General features: G+C 43.9%; 1 protein-coding gene across 1 annotated transcript in view; it reads left to right on the forward strand.

Annotated features, from left to right (window-relative positions):
• Nucleotides 1-6,007, forward strand: part of ARHGAP20 (Rho GTPase activating protein 20) — a 54,944-nt gene extending 48,937 nt beyond the window's left edge. The window contains 6 exon segments of the mRNA XM_085581095.1: nucleotides 1,075-1,236; nucleotides 2,230-2,339; nucleotides 2,586-2,775; nucleotides 3,228-3,339; nucleotides 4,897-5,895; nucleotides 5,898-6,007. Coding sequence (XP_085437221.1) covers nucleotides 1,075-1,236; nucleotides 2,230-2,339; nucleotides 2,586-2,775; nucleotides 3,228-3,339; nucleotides 4,897-5,895; nucleotides 5,898-5,941 — 1,617 coding nt within the window. The 3' untranslated portion in view covers nucleotides 5,942-6,007.
• The last annotated feature ends 10,824 nt before the right edge of the window (nucleotides 6,008-16,831 follow it).

A 16,831-nucleotide genomic window follows, 5' to 3' on the forward strand; every position in this document is an offset into this window, starting at 1 on the left:
CCCTCCCTCCATGTCCCTTTTCTTGCCATCATTTTTAATAGCTTGGTTCTCAGGCCACTGTGTGCATACAGATAATCCCAGAGACTGTCTGCATGTGTTTCCCCTTCTAAAAACATACACATGACACATTCTACATTGCATGGAGCAGGCCTGCAAGAGTCTGACCTGCATGTCTGAGAGATGGCCCTCAGGAGACTGCAGAGAACTAAGCATCTGGCAAATATCCTGAACATGTTATCTCAGGAGAAGTTTCTGCCTTTCCTTTTCTCCTTGTTTTCCTCTTACTATTTAACAGAAAAAATCAGTCCCTGCTGTTATTTTAAAAGCTAGACAGGAATCTGCTTGTTTTCCCTTCTCTGTAATAAGCTGTCTACTTGTTTAATCGTATGCAACCTCACTGGCTTCAGGGAAGCCACAAGCTGTGCTTTATCCCCTTTGGAGTGACCTCCCAAGCAGGAGCACCTTGCCTCAGAGTTGGTTCTGCTGACAGCCCTGAGCTGCTTGCAGAGTCTGATACCACTCACAAGCAGCAAAGGGGTAAAAACCTGACTCTGATCTGCTGTAGAAGTGCAGATGTATATTAACAAACAAAGCACATTCTAGTTTAGATAAAATTCTCTTTTTTTCAGGTAACAACAGTGAAACAGAATTCTGTCTGTGGTTGGTGATAATATTAACTACAAAGATGAGCAGTGAGGGTCTCATATCTTTCTGCAAAGCAATGTCTGGCAGAGGCCACTGTCAAATGCAAAGCTTTGAATTAGACAAACCACTCTCCTTTTCCCATACCAAATTAAATTACTTAGCTGAAACTTTCATTGTTGCTGGTTCATGAAGGAGTGGCAGCACAGTATTTCTGAGGGGATGGTTTCCAAAATGAGAGCTACAAATCACAACTTTGCAGTGCAGTTTGGCATGGTTTGGAAGATGAACCTTGACTTGTGTTTGATTTCTGATATTTTTTAGGACTAAAATGTTTTCAGCTGTGGCAAAAATGGCAAAACTACTTTTTAGTGGCACTGGACAATAAAATATATTTATGATAAATCCTCTTTGCCTTTCTAATTTTTTTAGGACATGCTTTCCCTACTTTACCAAGAAGGGCCTTCCACTAAGGGTATTTTCAGACGCTCTGGAAGTGCAAAAACGTTCAAAGAGCTGAAGGAGAAGCTTGATTTAGGCACTGAGGTGGACCTGGCCCGTGAATCCATATTTGTGACAGCATCTTTGTTTAAGGTATGTGAAGAATATTCCTATCTCTCTTCTTGAGTGAGAGCAGCACAGATCCTGTGCTCAACAAGGGAGGGCTTTTCTCCAGGGACAGGCCCAAAGAGGAATGAATTAACAGGAGTAGAGTGGCACATGAACCTTGTGAGGATCTCCACAGGAGGCTACTACTGAATTAGGATGAGGAAGAGGAGTAGCCAGCTTGTTTTGCTGACACCTTTCCTGAGGTCTGTGCTACAGCCTGGTCCTGTTACTCTGCATATGAAATACTAAAAGGCATGTATGCAGACCAGTCTCTTGACACACCAGTACTACCCTACACTGCAAATCCTAATGAGTTTATAGTGTTGCCATAAATATCTGGATTATTTTTTCCATGCATTATATAGTCTTGTATGTCAAAACCAATGTTCCTTGTGCAAAAAAAGCATCATAGCTTCCCTTACCATACTTATTTTGGGAAGCTAAGATTTGACCTTCCTAAACTGCAACAATTTCCATGCCCATGGTTGGGATGTTAGGAAAGAGAAGTAGCAGGACTATCAATGACTAGTTTAAGTACTCCACTGATTCAGGGAAGGAAGGTAGTGATGCTTTGGAGTACTTATGGTCTGAAGGTATTTGAGCTTGTCAGCTGAGGAGAAGAAACAGAGACTACAGATGAAGTGAAGTGATAAGTAAAGACAGACATTATGTAACATCAAAATAGCTGGTCTCACTGCAGATCTTTTAGTTCAGCAATATCAGATGAAGCATTCAAATACCTCTGTTTTGGCAGGAAAGGGTAGAGAAAGGCTGGAAAATAATCACTTTCAGCATAAGCTAAAGTGCCTCTATCTCAGATAATTTTCTTCTGGTTTTGGTGGTTGTGTGTAACAATATACTTGCCAGAGAGTGCTGTCCTATTGATACATCCTCTTGTATCTGTGTATCTTATTCCTACTCCTTCACATGCCCCAGAACAGCTGCTCACATGTTTTGTTCCTCTTTTCTCTTGATAAGGATTTTCTTCGCAACATCCCAGGCAGTATTTTATCATCCCAGCTGTGTGATAAGTGGGTCTCTGTGCTGGATCAAGGAAATAATGAAGAGAAGATAAAAAGCATCCAAAGGTAGTTATTTATATTCTCTACATTATTTTCTTATAAATTTATATCCCAGAGTGCAGAATCACAAATTTTTAACTTGCAATTATATTTTTTTTTAACAAGAACAAGAACAAGAACATCTCTTTGATGCCCTCCCTGGTTTAATTAGCGGACCATGTTACCCTGTTTCTGCATTTTCATTATTTGACTTGTGTATATCTATGGAAAGTGGTCACTAATGTGAAGAATTCTGTTTTTATATGTTTTCAGGTTAATAGAACACCTCCCCAGAGCTAATGTTGTTCTCTTACGTTACATCTTTGGAGTACTGCATGGGATAGAAATGCGATCTGAAGAGAACCAGATGAATGCATTTAATCTAGCTGTCTGCATTGCACCTAGCCTGCTCTGGCCTCCTGTATCCTCCACTCCTGATATAGAAAGTGAATTTATTAAAAAGGTAAGAAACACTTCAGTGTAGCAGCAAACCAAACCACCCTTCATCCCATTCAACCAGGCTGTCGGTTGCAAACATGGGAACACCCAGTATCTCTTCAGTTCAGGAATTATCCTCTTATCAGGGCTCCAGCAACATTCATCAATCCATTGTCATAACCTTCCTGGAAGAAGGGGAGAGAGGTCATAAAGCAATGCCCAGTGTATCAGCAAAATGCTTCTCTCATCAAGAAGATCTCTGGTTGTGGTGACCTTGGTGCAGGAAAGAGTAGAATGGAAAAGATGTTTACAAGGATGTGTACCAGGACAGTTTATCAGGCCCAGGAGACAGAGAGATTAGTTTCTGGCTGCCTTCATGGATGACAGTTTGCTCCTGTTCCTCATCTGTATGGTGAGCTTGTCCTGAGTTGAGTAATAGAAGATCTGACATCTCTCTCTCCTATTGCTTTGTTGCAGATTTCTAGTCTGGTACAGTTCCTCATTGAAAATTGCTGCAGGATTTTTGGAGATGAAATTACCTCTCTCTTTGGAGAAATACTGATGACATGCAAGAGAGAGAACAGCTCAGGTAATGCAGTTTGGTGTTTTGATCCCATTAAGACAGATAAACTCAGCCAGGCAAAAGACTACTATATTCCATGGAAGAATGCTGTTCCTTCTTCATGTGGTTTTCCCAGATACTTCTGTTCTTTTTCCACTCAATTCCCCAAAGAATTGGTCATAGTCACAAATTCAGCTTACCACAGACCTGGATCATATCATAAAATTCTTTCACAAAGACTCTTGCTCCTATACCGGTCTCTGAACCACTATGGTTAAAAACGGAGGGAGGGGAAACAAAGAATAAAGAAAGAAAAAAACCTCTCAAATCTAGAATTTTTGCATCAGCCTGTGTTTTCCCAAAATATCAGGTCAGTGATCAAGAATGGTCATAATACAGCTGTCACACCATTACATTAGGGTTGAAAGTGTCTATTCACTATCAAAAGAGACAGATCTCCAGAGTTTTAATGGGACATCCAGATTTTGCTGCTAGCACAGAAAAACCTTGGAACTGGTGACTGAAAGTGTTTGGCAGACTACTTGACAGAGGTTTCCAAATTATCATTAATGCTTTTTTTCTCTCCAACCCTCTAATTTTGACTGGAGTTTTGTGTCTCTCCTTAAAGTATTTCCAAAGCAGCATTTTTGTAAAATACATTTTGTCACAGGTGGCCTGTACTGAAAATGGTAATGGCACTTGTGTCAGCATGTCTGACTGACTGTGTGTGGCTGTTTCAAACTCCTCATGCTCTGCCTTCAGTGAGATTGGGTGAAATTTGGCCTGCCCCCTTCCCAGGAGTGAAGCACATAAGATCTGCTGTGCTAGGATGTGGTGGCAGTGAGAGCTCAGACCCACGACAGGTCACAGCAGCTGAATGAGCTTTCAGGCAGGCACTGAGGCATGGTGACTGCCTGTGCATGAACCGTGTCTGCTGCAAATGTGAGATAAGGCAGCTTAGCCTAACCCAGAGCAAAAGAAATTTAATGTAATTCCAGTTATTGCTGGTACAGGATAGAGGCCAGGTGTGCACTGTGCAGTGCAAATGAGGTAGCTGTTTAAGCTGACCCTAAAACTTCACAGTGTTGCTCTTAAAAATATTGTATTTTCTGAAAGAAGTAGAGGTAAGAAGAATGCTCTGTTCTCTTCATTTGTCTAAAAGAAGGAAAGAAAGGTTAAATGTTGCTTTCAATATCCAATAATGAAAATAAAAAAATAAATAATTACCATATATGTATGTGTGTATGTAAATTATTGTTTACAGCTGGATTAGCCACTATCCACTTAAAAGAATCAAACCAAAGCAAAATCACAACAAAAACCCCCTAACCCTTATTTGTGTCATTATCATGTATTTCTTGACTGTACAGTAGCTTAGTACTCACTTCAGCTTCTTCAGTTCAAAATTAAGAGAGTAATTTTTTATGAAATTATTATTACTTTTGCTTGAAGGATCTTTACAGGGCAAATGCTCCTAATTTTCCTTAAAGGATATTTGCCAGGGGAAAAAAAAAAAAAAAAGAAGCTGTTTGTCAAAAGAGTCGTTCAGTCACTGATGTGTTAACGCTTGGTTTGTCCTTGCAGATGTTGCTTCTCTCCATCAGAATGACTCTTCCTATGACAGCCTGGAAAATGAGGCGAATGATGAAGCTGACTCTTCCTCCAGTGACTGGATTAAAACCCATGATCTGGATAACAGAAGCAGGGAGTCTGTCTTCACTCTGAGCGATGGCGATTCGGAGCAGACGGAGGTGGACGAAATCCAAAGCCAAACCAAACTGAAACAGTTGGCAATTTCTGCCGACATGCACCCACAGTTTTCCATACAAGAAAGCTCAAATGAGTCTCCCTACTCCAGTGGTTTCCCCTCAGCAGCTACCTCGGGTGCTCCCAAGACTGTGAGGAGGCACCGGCGCTCCTCCGAGCCCGCAGTTGGCCTCCAGAGCTCCGGTTCCGCCCGCACCGATGCTGGGCGCGAGAAGGCAGCGCGCAAAGCCAGCTGTGACGTTGTCCTGTCTCACGAAGATGAGGAGTGTCTCTGCCTGCGCCGGTCGTTGCAGGCAGAAAGGCAAAAGCTCGGCAATCAGAGCTTGCTTGTAGGGATTAACGTTGGTAAAAGTGACGACACAAACAAAAACACTGAAAGGAAAGACCTGTCTCATTGTCTCCTTCCTCCAACGCCAGAGGGATTAAATATTTGCTCAGGATTTAGCTCTTTTAGCCAGTCTTCTTCTGGGACATCTCCATCTGTGTCGTCAATTTGCTCCCTGGACAGTGCTTTCTCCCAGTTTTCAGACCAGGCTCTGTTTACCTTAAGTGAAAACTCCTCCCCTTTTGATAGCGCTTTCCAGTTGCTAAAGAAACACGAGGACACTGCTGCTGCTGTGGCTGATGACTGTTTTCTTCCACCCACCACACTGCCACCATCTCCACAACCTACTGACACTGGGGCTGAGAGGTGCTTGGTGGGGCCCAGCAGCAGGTCAGCACCCCTGAAACCTACTGATGGAGCTGATGGCTGTTTCATTAAGCCTGACCTTCAGCCATTGCCTCTGAAAGTCACTGGGAGAGACAGACTTCATGATCAAAGAGGAGGTCTAGAAAAGCATTACAGCAATCCAAAGTTTGAAGAGACTGACCAAAGCTTTTTGCAGAGGAATCTTAATGCTTAAAATAAACACCATAAAGAAAATGCCTTTGGTGTTGATGTGTGTTCATTTTAAGTTTAACATCCAGATTGTTCAAATTTAATTGAGCAGTCTCTGGATTCACAGGTTTTCTTTTTTTAGGAAACTGAATAATGTTCCAATATAAAGCTTTGCAGGAACATTGCAGGAATAATAAAAATTGCTGAGAAGCAAGGAAACAGAAATCTCCTGAAAATCTGGAAGGGACCCAGGAGGTAACTAAGGCCAGTGTCCTCTTCCCTGACCCTGCGAGGGCAGCGGGCTGCCTGCTGGGCCTCTCTCCTTGACCACTTGAGTGTTGAGCCTTGCAGATGTGAGTCCCAGTCCTTTGTGCTTTTGATGTAGCGTGCAAAGTCAGCATAGCTTCCATAACTGTGGTATTATACTACTGTTCTGAAACTGATAAATATGACCTTCATTGTCCTCTAAGGAGTGTGTTGTTTTCTGTATGTTTATACAGTATGTTCAATAGGTGTAGTTATTTCTTTCATGCTGCAAAAGAAAGAAAAAAGTAAGGTCAAAAATGTGTAAAGGGAAACACTGAATCTTGTAACTAACACCTTGCAACTCTATGTTTCATTTATTGTGCTTTGTTGGCTGTTCTGTTCATGTTTAAGTTGTGAATAGTTTCTTAAAATTGCTGTAAATGGCATTATGTATTATTGCAAGCAGAACACATGTAATTTTATTATGCAACATCTAAAACATAAAACCACAGAATGGATTGGGTTGGAAAGGTCCTTAAAGATCATCCAGTTCCAACCTCCTGCCATAGAGACAGGGATACTTCCCACTAGACCAGGATGCTCAGAGCCCTATCCAACACAGCCTTGAGTACTTCCAGGGATGGGGCATCCACAGCTTCTTGGGGCAACCTGTTCTAGTGCTTCACCACTCTCTGAGTAGAATTTCCTCCTAATCTAATCCTGCTCTCCTATAGTTTAGAACCTTGCCCTTTGTCCTGCTGCTATCTGCCCTTATAAAAAGTCAGCTCCCTTCTTTTTATAAGCCCCCTTAAAGTACTGGAAGGCCTAAATGACGTCTTCCTGAAGCCTCCGCTTCTCTAGGCTTAACAATCCCAACTCTCTCAACATTTCCTCACAGAAGAATTTTCCACTTCTCTAATGTTCTTTATTGTCCTTCTCTGTGCTTGCTCCAACGAGTCCATGCTCTTCCTGTGCTGGGACCCCAGAGCTGATGCAGCCCTGCAGGTGGGGTCTGAGCAGAGCAGAGGGGCAGAATCCCCTCCCTGGCCCTGCTGCCCACCAGTGGATGCAGCCCGGGACACATTTGATCTTCCTGGGCTGTGGGAGCACGTTGACAGCTCATGCCCAGCCTCTCATCCTCCAGCACCTGCAAATCCTGCAGGGCTGCTCTCAGTGAGTTCTTCTCCCAGTCTGTACCTGTATCTGGGCTTGTCCTTAATCAGGACAAGGTGCAGCACCTTGCACTTAGACTTTTTGAACCTCCTGAGGTTCTCATGGGCCCACTTCTCAAGTTTGTCCAGGTGGCATGCCGTCCTTCTGTTGTATCAGCTGCACCTCTCAGCATCCTGTTACCTTCCAACCTGCCGAGGGTGCACTCAGTCTCACTGTCTGTGTCCTACATCATATAATATATTGGAGTAATGCATTATCTAAATGCTTTGAGTTTGTATAATATATCCTGTTAAATTTTGCTATTATATATGTTCTGAAAAAAATGTGTATTTTTGTATTTGCAAAAAACTGCTGCTAATTTTACAAGTTCCGTTTTGTTGTTACGGCACTGGTATTGATGTGTATGCATTCAATGCTATATATTAAATATTATTTGTTATGTCATAAATTCAGTTGATATTTTGTGGATTTTTTTTACCTGTCAGTTCTACAAGCTATTGCTGAAGCAGAATTCCCAATGATACCACTGAAAATCTTGTGTGAGAAAGGACTGAAACATTTTTCTTCCACTTTGGGTGGCATCATTCCTACTGCATGTCATCATCCTGTTGAATTTTGTAAATTCTAGTAGTTCTCTTTGTCTAGTGGTAGGAGGATGTTTTCAGCTAATGGGATTCAATCAACAATATGGAGGTGAAGAGAGATCTCATGGGATAATACCTATTAGGATTGGGAACAAGGAAAGGAGTGGAGTAAACTAATGAATGAGAACAAGATTTATTATTTAATATTATCAGTCTTCTTTTTCATATTCAGCTATTTTAATGAAAACAGTAGTATGCAGAATCTGATCTGTAATAGTCACCTTCTAAAGGTAAAATCTTTTGTATGCATTTTGAGACCTGGCATCTAACAGCCCTACATATACACCTACTTCAAAACAAACAAAGAAGACTGATTGACGTGATGCTATTTTGAAATAAAACAGCTACTCTGCATTTCCATTTCTTTTCAAAACAGTAAAAAGCGTATTGCCATGATGCCAAGTTTACATTGAGTAGCAAATACTGATTCATTTCATCAACAATAAAGCTTTAGAAAATCTCTAGTCTCTGCAACATACATTTTCTGTCCTGCAGATGGTATCTTCCTGCAAGTCATTTATCTCTGCTGTTTGAAGAAAGAGTATATCGAAGTGTGCTTCGATGTAAAGTGAGTTATGTGTCTGCTTTTGAGCTGTAGCTAATGGTGGAGTGATTTCAGCTTTAAATGTATGGTAGACGAGCTGGATATAGACCCAGCACAATTTGAAATGCAGACATACACCCTTCTGCTGCACGAGGCATGTTCTGTGACAATCACAAAAAAGAGCACTAATGGGGAAAATCACTGCAACACCTCTGGGCTGCAAGCACACAGTGAAGGAATTAAATGCTGCTGAGACCCAAAATGGGTCTTAATAATACTGAACCTTTTTAGAGTGTCAGATGCTACTAAGCACTGCAGTAAGCATCCCCCGGCTCTGCTGTGGGTCTCCTCCATGGGCTCCAGGTGGATCTCTGCATTCCTGTGGATCTCCATGGGCTGCAGGGGCACAGCTTCCTCACCATAGTCTGCTCCAAGGGCTGCAGGGGAATCACAGCTCTGGTACCTGGAGCACCTCCTGCCCTCCCCTGCACCGAGCTGGGTGTCTGCAGAGCCATCCCTTTCACATACTCTCACTCCTCTCTCCAGCTGCCACTGTGCATTTTTTTCACCTTTCTTTAGCCCTGTTATCCCAGCTGCTGTTATCCCAGCTGCTGGGCTCGGCCATGACCAGCAGTGGGACCATCTTGGAGTGGGCTGGCTGGCATTGGCCCAGTTGGATACAGCGAAGCTTCTGACAGCATTTCACACACACACACACACACACACACACACACACACACACACACACATACACACACACACCCCCACATCCACACACCCCCACATTCTTCTGTAGCACCCTGCTAACAAAACCCTGCCATATGCATCCAATACATTCTGTGAGAAGGTGGTGGGCTAGAGGTGGCCCTGAGTACTGAGCCTCCTCTTCTGCACTGAGTGTCCCACACACATCCTGCTCCCTGTGGGTCACCTGTCTCCATAAACTCCATGTAAGCCTGTCTCCATAAACTAGGGTGGCTGCTTTGGAAGAGCTGCTCAAGCTTTTGTGACAAATGGTAGGTGAGATATTTCCCAAATGCTTACTTCTTTTGTGAAGTACCAAAACCTCACAGAAAAAAAACATAAAATAAAAAGATGACTGAGTTAGGGAAGAAACAGTGGCTGTGACTTCTCATTTACTGCTGTCAAAGACAGAAAATGAAGCAAACTGACAAATTACCTCACTACTTGGACTTTCTGTCCCACATGGGTTAATGTCCTCATTGTTAATGAGCATCCTGCCTCTGCTTCACAAGTGCTAGCCATCATTCCTTTCAAGTAATTTCAGAGATTACTATAATGTGAATTTAGAGCAATTTGTTCTCAGCCTGCTTTCAAGGTTTCTTGAGTTTTTTTGTTTGGTGTTTTTTTGTTTTGTTTTGTTTTGTTTTGTTTTGTTTTGTTTTGTTTTGTTTTGTTTTTGTGGGCCCTTCCATTCTTCATCATTCTCACAGCCCAATTCAGGAAGCAGGAAGACAGGTGCCATCCAATCCTTGTATAAACGAGTTTGTAGAGTTCAAACTAAACGGATTATAGATGAAGAAATGAAGCATGACCTTTAAGCTGAAGGTGTCTCTCTATCCAAAACTCTGAATCACTGAATTTCTGTTGAGCTGTTGTTTCACACCCTTTCACACCCACATATGTGGTGCCAGGACCTGGTAGTTGACATCTCATTTCCAGATTTGTTCATGATCTACACTATGAAATCTGGCAATTTGTTTTCCTCCTCTGCTGCCTGTTTTGCACCACTTGTCTTTTCTCAAAGTATCCTGGTGTGCTGGGTCACAGTGGTGGTCAGTGTTTCCTCCCATCTTAAACATTAAGTGTTCACCCATGCACAAGCAGACATGGGGGGCTGGGAGGTGGCTGGTGCTTTTGGGGACCACATTCAGGCTGTTGCAGAGAGTGATGAGGTCTCCCCTGAGCCTCCTTTTCTCCAGGCTGAACCCCCAGCTCCCTCAGCTGCTCCTCACAGGAATTGTGCTCCAGACCCTTCCCCAGCTCCGTTGCCCCTCTCTGGACACGCTCCAGCCCCTCAATGTCTTTCTTGCAGTGAGGGGCCCAGAACTGAACACAGGGTTGGAGGTGTGGCCTCAGCAGTGCTGAGCACAGGGGGACGGTCACTGCCCTGCTCCTGCTGGCCACACCAGAGCTGACCCAGGCCAGGATGCCATCGGCCTTCTTGGCCACCTGGGCACACCCTGGCTCATGTTCAGCTGCTGTTGTCCAGCACCCCCAGGTCCTTTTCCACCAGGCATCTTCCCAGCCACTGCCCCCAGCCTGCAGCTCTGCCTGGGGTTGTTGTGACCCCAGGGCAGGACCTGGCACTTGGCCTTGCTGAACATCTGCAATTGGCCCTGGCCCTTCGATCCAGCCTGTCCAGGTCCCACCTCAGGCCCTTCCTGCCCTCCAGCAGATCAACACTTCCACCCAGCTTGGTGTCATCTGCAAACTGAGGGGGTCTCAATTCCTTCACCTAGATCATTGATAAAGGTATTAAACAGAGCTGACTGCAAAACTGATTCCTGAGGAGCATCTCTGACCAGCCATCTGTTGGATTTATCTCTATTCCCTTCCACTCTCTGGCCCCACACATCCAGCCAGCAGAGTTTTCACTCAGCAAAGAGTTCACCTGTCCAAGCCATGAGCAGGCTGTGTGCTCCAGGTGAATGCTTCAGGTGGCAGCGTTGAAGGCTTGTGTCAAAGACAGGTAGCTCATGTCCAGAGGACAGACAGCAATGTTCATCACAGCTGAGAAATTTAGTTAAAAGCAGCTGCTCAGACAATTAAATAAATATAATATTTTGGAAAAATTATTACAGAATCAAGTATCACAGAATATGCTGAATTGGAAGGGATCCACAAGAATCGAGTCCAACGCTTAACCCTGCACAGCACCATCCCCAAGAGTCATGCCATGTGCCCAAGAGTATTAATGATGATGTCATAAATAACCCAGAAAAGGTCTATGAAATCAGCAAAAGCCATAGTCTTACACCAAATCTTCAGGCTATCCCAATAAACATAGATTAGAAGCAGAGACTATGATACATTTTCCCTCAGTATTTAAGCAGCTCTCCATATCCTGTGTTTGGAATACCTGAACATGCCCAAGGACATAGCCTCAGTCTGGACTCCAGTGGCCATCCTCAAGCACTCTCATCTGGAGGGAGAGCCAAGGCAAAAGCCACACTGAGGTTTTTCCCTCTGCAGGGTCTGATGTGGGAAGAGGCAGAGCAAGGGGCTGCACCGAGCCAAATCTTTGGCATTTGGGTGAGGGTCCTGCGCTCCTGCCAAGTGTGAGAGGCACTGGAGCACGATGTCTGCCGGCTGAGCAGAGCCTCACATCAGCAGCAGGGGAAGGCAGCCAGCTCTCCCTTTCACAGACATGCTTTCATGATTTCACTTGCTCCCAAGATCAGTTACCAACATCTCTGTATTGAGGCCACTTCAAGCTAAACTGATTGACCCACTGGTGTCCAAAGGGGAAGATTCTTTGGTTAAAGGTGTTGAATATTTCTGTTAAAGCATGGTTGCCACACAAGGCCTAAAGGTTTTGGGCATCATTTGTGTTTTATAAATTTGTACAATGCGGTCTGTCATTTTTCCTTGATAGTAGGTTTGCTCCAGGCCCTATTTTGTTGGTTTCATTGAGGCTTCACTGAAAATGTCAGCAGTTCCTCGAGGACAAGTACTCGGTAGCTGCTGCCAGTTTCATTAAGTTAAATATTTCAGAATTTAGCCATTCTGTGACCCCGCATGGGAGAAGTGTTTCCAGTAGAGGAATTATTTCTCTGCACTTGATCCTCATGTCACAAACTATTTCTGTCAATGTGCTACCAATCTGCTCTCAGGCTCAGCAATAATTCTGATATGACCATTGAAGGCAAGGCTCTCCTGCTCCTCCTCCTCCTCCTCTTGGCTTTTTAGAGTTTCCACAGGGTTCCCAGCTGCCCCAGAGGCTGGGATAGGGGGAGGGTGGAGGTGGGGGGGCTGGGTGGTCTGCCAGGCAGGGAGAGAAGGGACCGGAATGTGCTGCCAGCATGCACAGGTGAGGCTACACCATCCCAGCTGAGAGTTTAGACAATGACCTGACAGTAAGGGCTGGTAAAACAGTGACCTGTCTTTAAAGAAAGTGGAGAGTGGCCCACCAGTGACTGAAGCCTGGACTGAATAGGATCCCCACAGGAATCAAAGGGCAATGCTGGCTGTAGGATCCTAGTCACTCCACCTACACCAAGGGAACCCCATCCCATTCTCGTGGACTGTCAGAGGAGAGTGGTCTGCTCAGGGCTCTCGGTGAACCCCACCAAGGCATTAGTGGGATCCTGCAGGAACAGGAGGTTCATGGGGGGCTGTGGGGGAAAAGTGTTTGAGGATGCTGGATGGGCAACCTCTTAGGAGATGTTCCAAGTGGGCTACAGCACTGTGCCAGGCTTATTGTGGGAAGTTTAGGGTAAGGATCAAAAGCAAGGACAGGGAGGGATTAAGATAGACAGGGGAGGAACCAGCATGAAAAAAATAGAGGGAAAAGAGGATTAAAGGGGCTGGTGTGGGTAACAGCTGGCTGGTCAGAACACAACCCTCTGACCCAGCCCTGTACCTCATTGCCACAGCCTGCCCTAGTCTTATCAAATATTCAGTTGTAATGATGTAACTAATAATGTGTTACTACTAATAATTATTGTTTCATTCTCTCAGTTGACTTTCTATGTGAGCACATGCTCTTCTCTGAGTCCATGTGAGAGACCAGCACCAACCTTCAAACCAGACAAATGAGCAGCTGCAACTGAGCCAAGTGCCAGCAGCTGGAATGAGATCATAATCTTCAGAGACTGGAGGGTGCCAATGCCAGCAATGGGGGAATTGGGGCCAGCTCTGGGGCACACAGAGTAGCCAATGCCAGATATTGGAGAGACCCATGTTCCATGTGTGTGTGCATATTTGCCTGGTGGATGTCAATCCTGATGAGCTGGAAGGAGCAGTACCTGTCACGTGTGCTGCTCACGTGTGTGCCAGCACTGTGTGCAAGTGGCTGCCCCACAACAGAGAGAACAGTTTTGAACAAGAAGGGGGGGTTAAAATGCCAAGTGCTCCATGGACAGCTTGTGCAGATGTAGTGAAAATTGCTTTGAAAGGACCTAGTGCAGGAGAGGGATGAACTCCCCAAATCCAGTCAAAGCCACCAAGGGGTCAGTGCCATTTGCTACAGGGAGCAGCCCATGTGCAGCCTGACCTTGAGAAGGCAACAGCAGCTCTGTTAATGCTACAACTTAAATATTTTCCCTGAAGAAATGTTTTTACCTGAAACACCACTGGAAGTTCCCTCAGCTGGGGAACTTAGTTCCCTCCCAGAGCTGGGAGCCTGACTGGGTGGGGGTGGCAGGAAGGAGACAGGGCTGAGATTATTTGTTTTATTGGCACAACTGCTCAGGAAAAGGACATCTGACACCAAGTCCACAGGTGTCCATGACTTGAGGAACCTGAGGTGAGCAGGCAGACAAGGAAGTTCATAGCCCAAGGTCATCTTTCCAAGAAGGACTTGGTCTCTACAGATGGCTGAAAGATGGTCTTCATTGCTCAGGCTCAGCTGAATACTTCCATGCCATTGCTATCCCTCTACTGAATGTCCAAATACTTGCAGAAATATGCAGCATCTAAATGATGTCATGCTTTTCATCCAGAGATAGATGAGGACCCTGGAAGATCACCTTCAGCAGAGTTCCTGGGCTTGGGCTTAGCTTCTATGTGTAAATAGTCCCAGAGAAATCCAATAAAATTGCTTATGCACTTAAATTCCTTACTGGGCTGGAGCTGTGCCTATTTTTTGAATGAATTAGAAACCATACCAGATGTTCCTGTTTTATGGAAAAAAAAATGATTCCTATGAAGCTTCAATTTACAATTTTAATTTATATTACAGAGGTCTATGTATTATTTGATAGAGACTTCCAAAATATTCTTTTATGGTGTAAGAAATAATAAAAAGTATTCAATACTTATGCATCATGTCTAGATATAATAATAAAAAAAAATTATGAAAACAGGATTTTTCCAATAAAATGTTTGGCAAAGCTAAAGTCTGAATTTTTTCCATTTTTTTATCTTGGGATATGAATTTACTGTCAACCTGTCTGAAGTGTGTAAATTCAACAACATGGTAATTGGTTTATTATGCAGAAACTGGAGGCTTGGACTTTGCCAAGAGTTTTTACTGTGAAAATTCTTCACTTTCCTCACATTCAAAAGGCCATAAAAGCCATAATTCTGAAACCAGGTCTCAGTGAACAAAATCTCAGCCCTGCCTCAGGGTGAGGAGACCCACATGATGTGGGTGCAGAGCAGGTCCCACTGTGAAATGGATTGTAAGTCCAGGCTCATCACTCCAAGGTATTTATGGCCTTAATACAGCCCCCATACTTTCCTTTCTGTTAGGAATGCTTAGCTCCCTTCTCATAAAAAGACGAGTTCTCTCAAATCTGATTTTTTTATATGGCTGATGCAGAAGCAGGCCCTAAAACCTAGTAATTTAATAACAAATTTATTTTATTTGGGTTTATTGCAATGAATGGGAGAAGGTGGGATTGGCTGCCAAACTTCCAAAAGCAGTGTGCAACACCTCTCTGCTCTTCAGATCTGTGTCACCAGTTGGCTGTGAAATACCTTCAGGAGGGACAGGGAAAGGACAGTCTTCCAGAGCAGGACAGGGACAAAGGTGGCCAGGAACACTTGGACTCTGGATTCAGGTCCAGAAAAAACATTCATCTGCTCCTCTGTCCTTGAAGCATCCCAGGAGACATTTTGCTGCTTGTATGCAAGAGAAGCAGTTCAGAAACATCTTCTGAATTTTCTGATTTTTTTTCTGAAACCACCCCCCCCCCAAAAAAAAAAAAAAAAAAAAAAAAAGGTGTATTGAGCTTGCATGGCCAGGCCTGTTTCCTGACTGCACTTTAGGTGTACAGTCCATGCAGGACATAAGAGGGAACTATCTACTCTACCCCAGGCTAGTAAGCAGGTAACAATGGACAAAGAGAAGGCTGAGGTACTCAACAACTTTTTTGCCTCATTCTTCAATGGCAGCATCTCTTCCCACACCTCTCACATGGGTGGACTGCAAGGTGGGGGCTGGGGCAGCAAAGAGATGCCCACTGTAAGAGAAGATCAGGTTCATGACACCTGAGGAACATGAATGTACATAAATCTGTGGAACCTTTTGAGGTGCATCCCCGAGGGAACTGGCTGATGCAGCTGCCAAGCCATTCTCCATGATACTGAAGAAGTCATAGCAGTCAGATGAAATCCTGGTAACTGGAAAAAGGAAAATATTGTACCCAACTTTAAAAATAGTAGAAAGGAGGAGTCTGGGAATTGTCAACTTGTGTGAGAGACTAGATCCCATCTTGAAGAGAAAACCTGTCTCTTGACATGTGGATCATGTAGCTCATAGAAGAGAGACTCCATCACACCTGCAGTCACCAGATCCTGATGCTTCCTGTAGGTCTAGTGACAAAGTGGCTCCAATAACACACTTGTCACCTCCACTGGAAGAACTCACCATGATCCTGTTGTTGTAAGCCCACAGCTTATTTGTTTCTGCCAATCTTTTTGATCCTTTTGATGGCTCTGGAACAACTGAACTCCCCAACATGGAATGTATCAGACCCAGCAGGTCAGGTCTCAGTTCCAGCAGGTGAGTCCTTAGGGAAGAGGACAGCTATTTTACTATGGATTTCCATACATTTGGAAGTCAAAATGAAAACATCCTACATGGGTCAACTGAAAAGGGAATTCAGGAATGGACTGCATTTGGGAAGCCCATTCCTGGCATGGAGAATGCTTGCTCTTGTCATCCTTTGAGCAACACATCCCCACTGAGCCCAGCCCAGGTGTCTGAGCACTTTCCTTGCTTGGTGCTTGGAGGGCCTTTGGGTGATAAAAAACCCCAAAATAATCCATCAGGTTTGAGGCAGCAGGCCAGATTACTTTCATTTATTTTCATCTCAGTAAACGTGATTACAAAATACCAACCCAACAATTACAGATTCAGACTGTTCCCTTGCTGATTTCAGCTTTTTTTAGAGTGGTGTTATTGATTACAAGGAACAGACAAAAACATGCACCTATGATTTCTTTTTCTTTTTTTGGCTTAGCTATTTCCAAAGGAAAATAATTTGCATAGAATGATATTTTTAAAGAAAAACCCAAACAGTTCATACAAAGGTGAGCTTATTTTTTAAAAGAAATAGAGAAAACAACAAAAAA

Source organism: Lonchura striata, chromosome 1 (assembly GCF_050655825.1).
Source record: "Lonchura striata isolate lonStrDom1 chromosome 1, ASM5065582v1, whole genome shotgun sequence".
Lineage (NCBI taxonomy): Eukaryota > Metazoa > Chordata > Aves > Passeriformes > Estrildidae > Lonchura > Lonchura striata.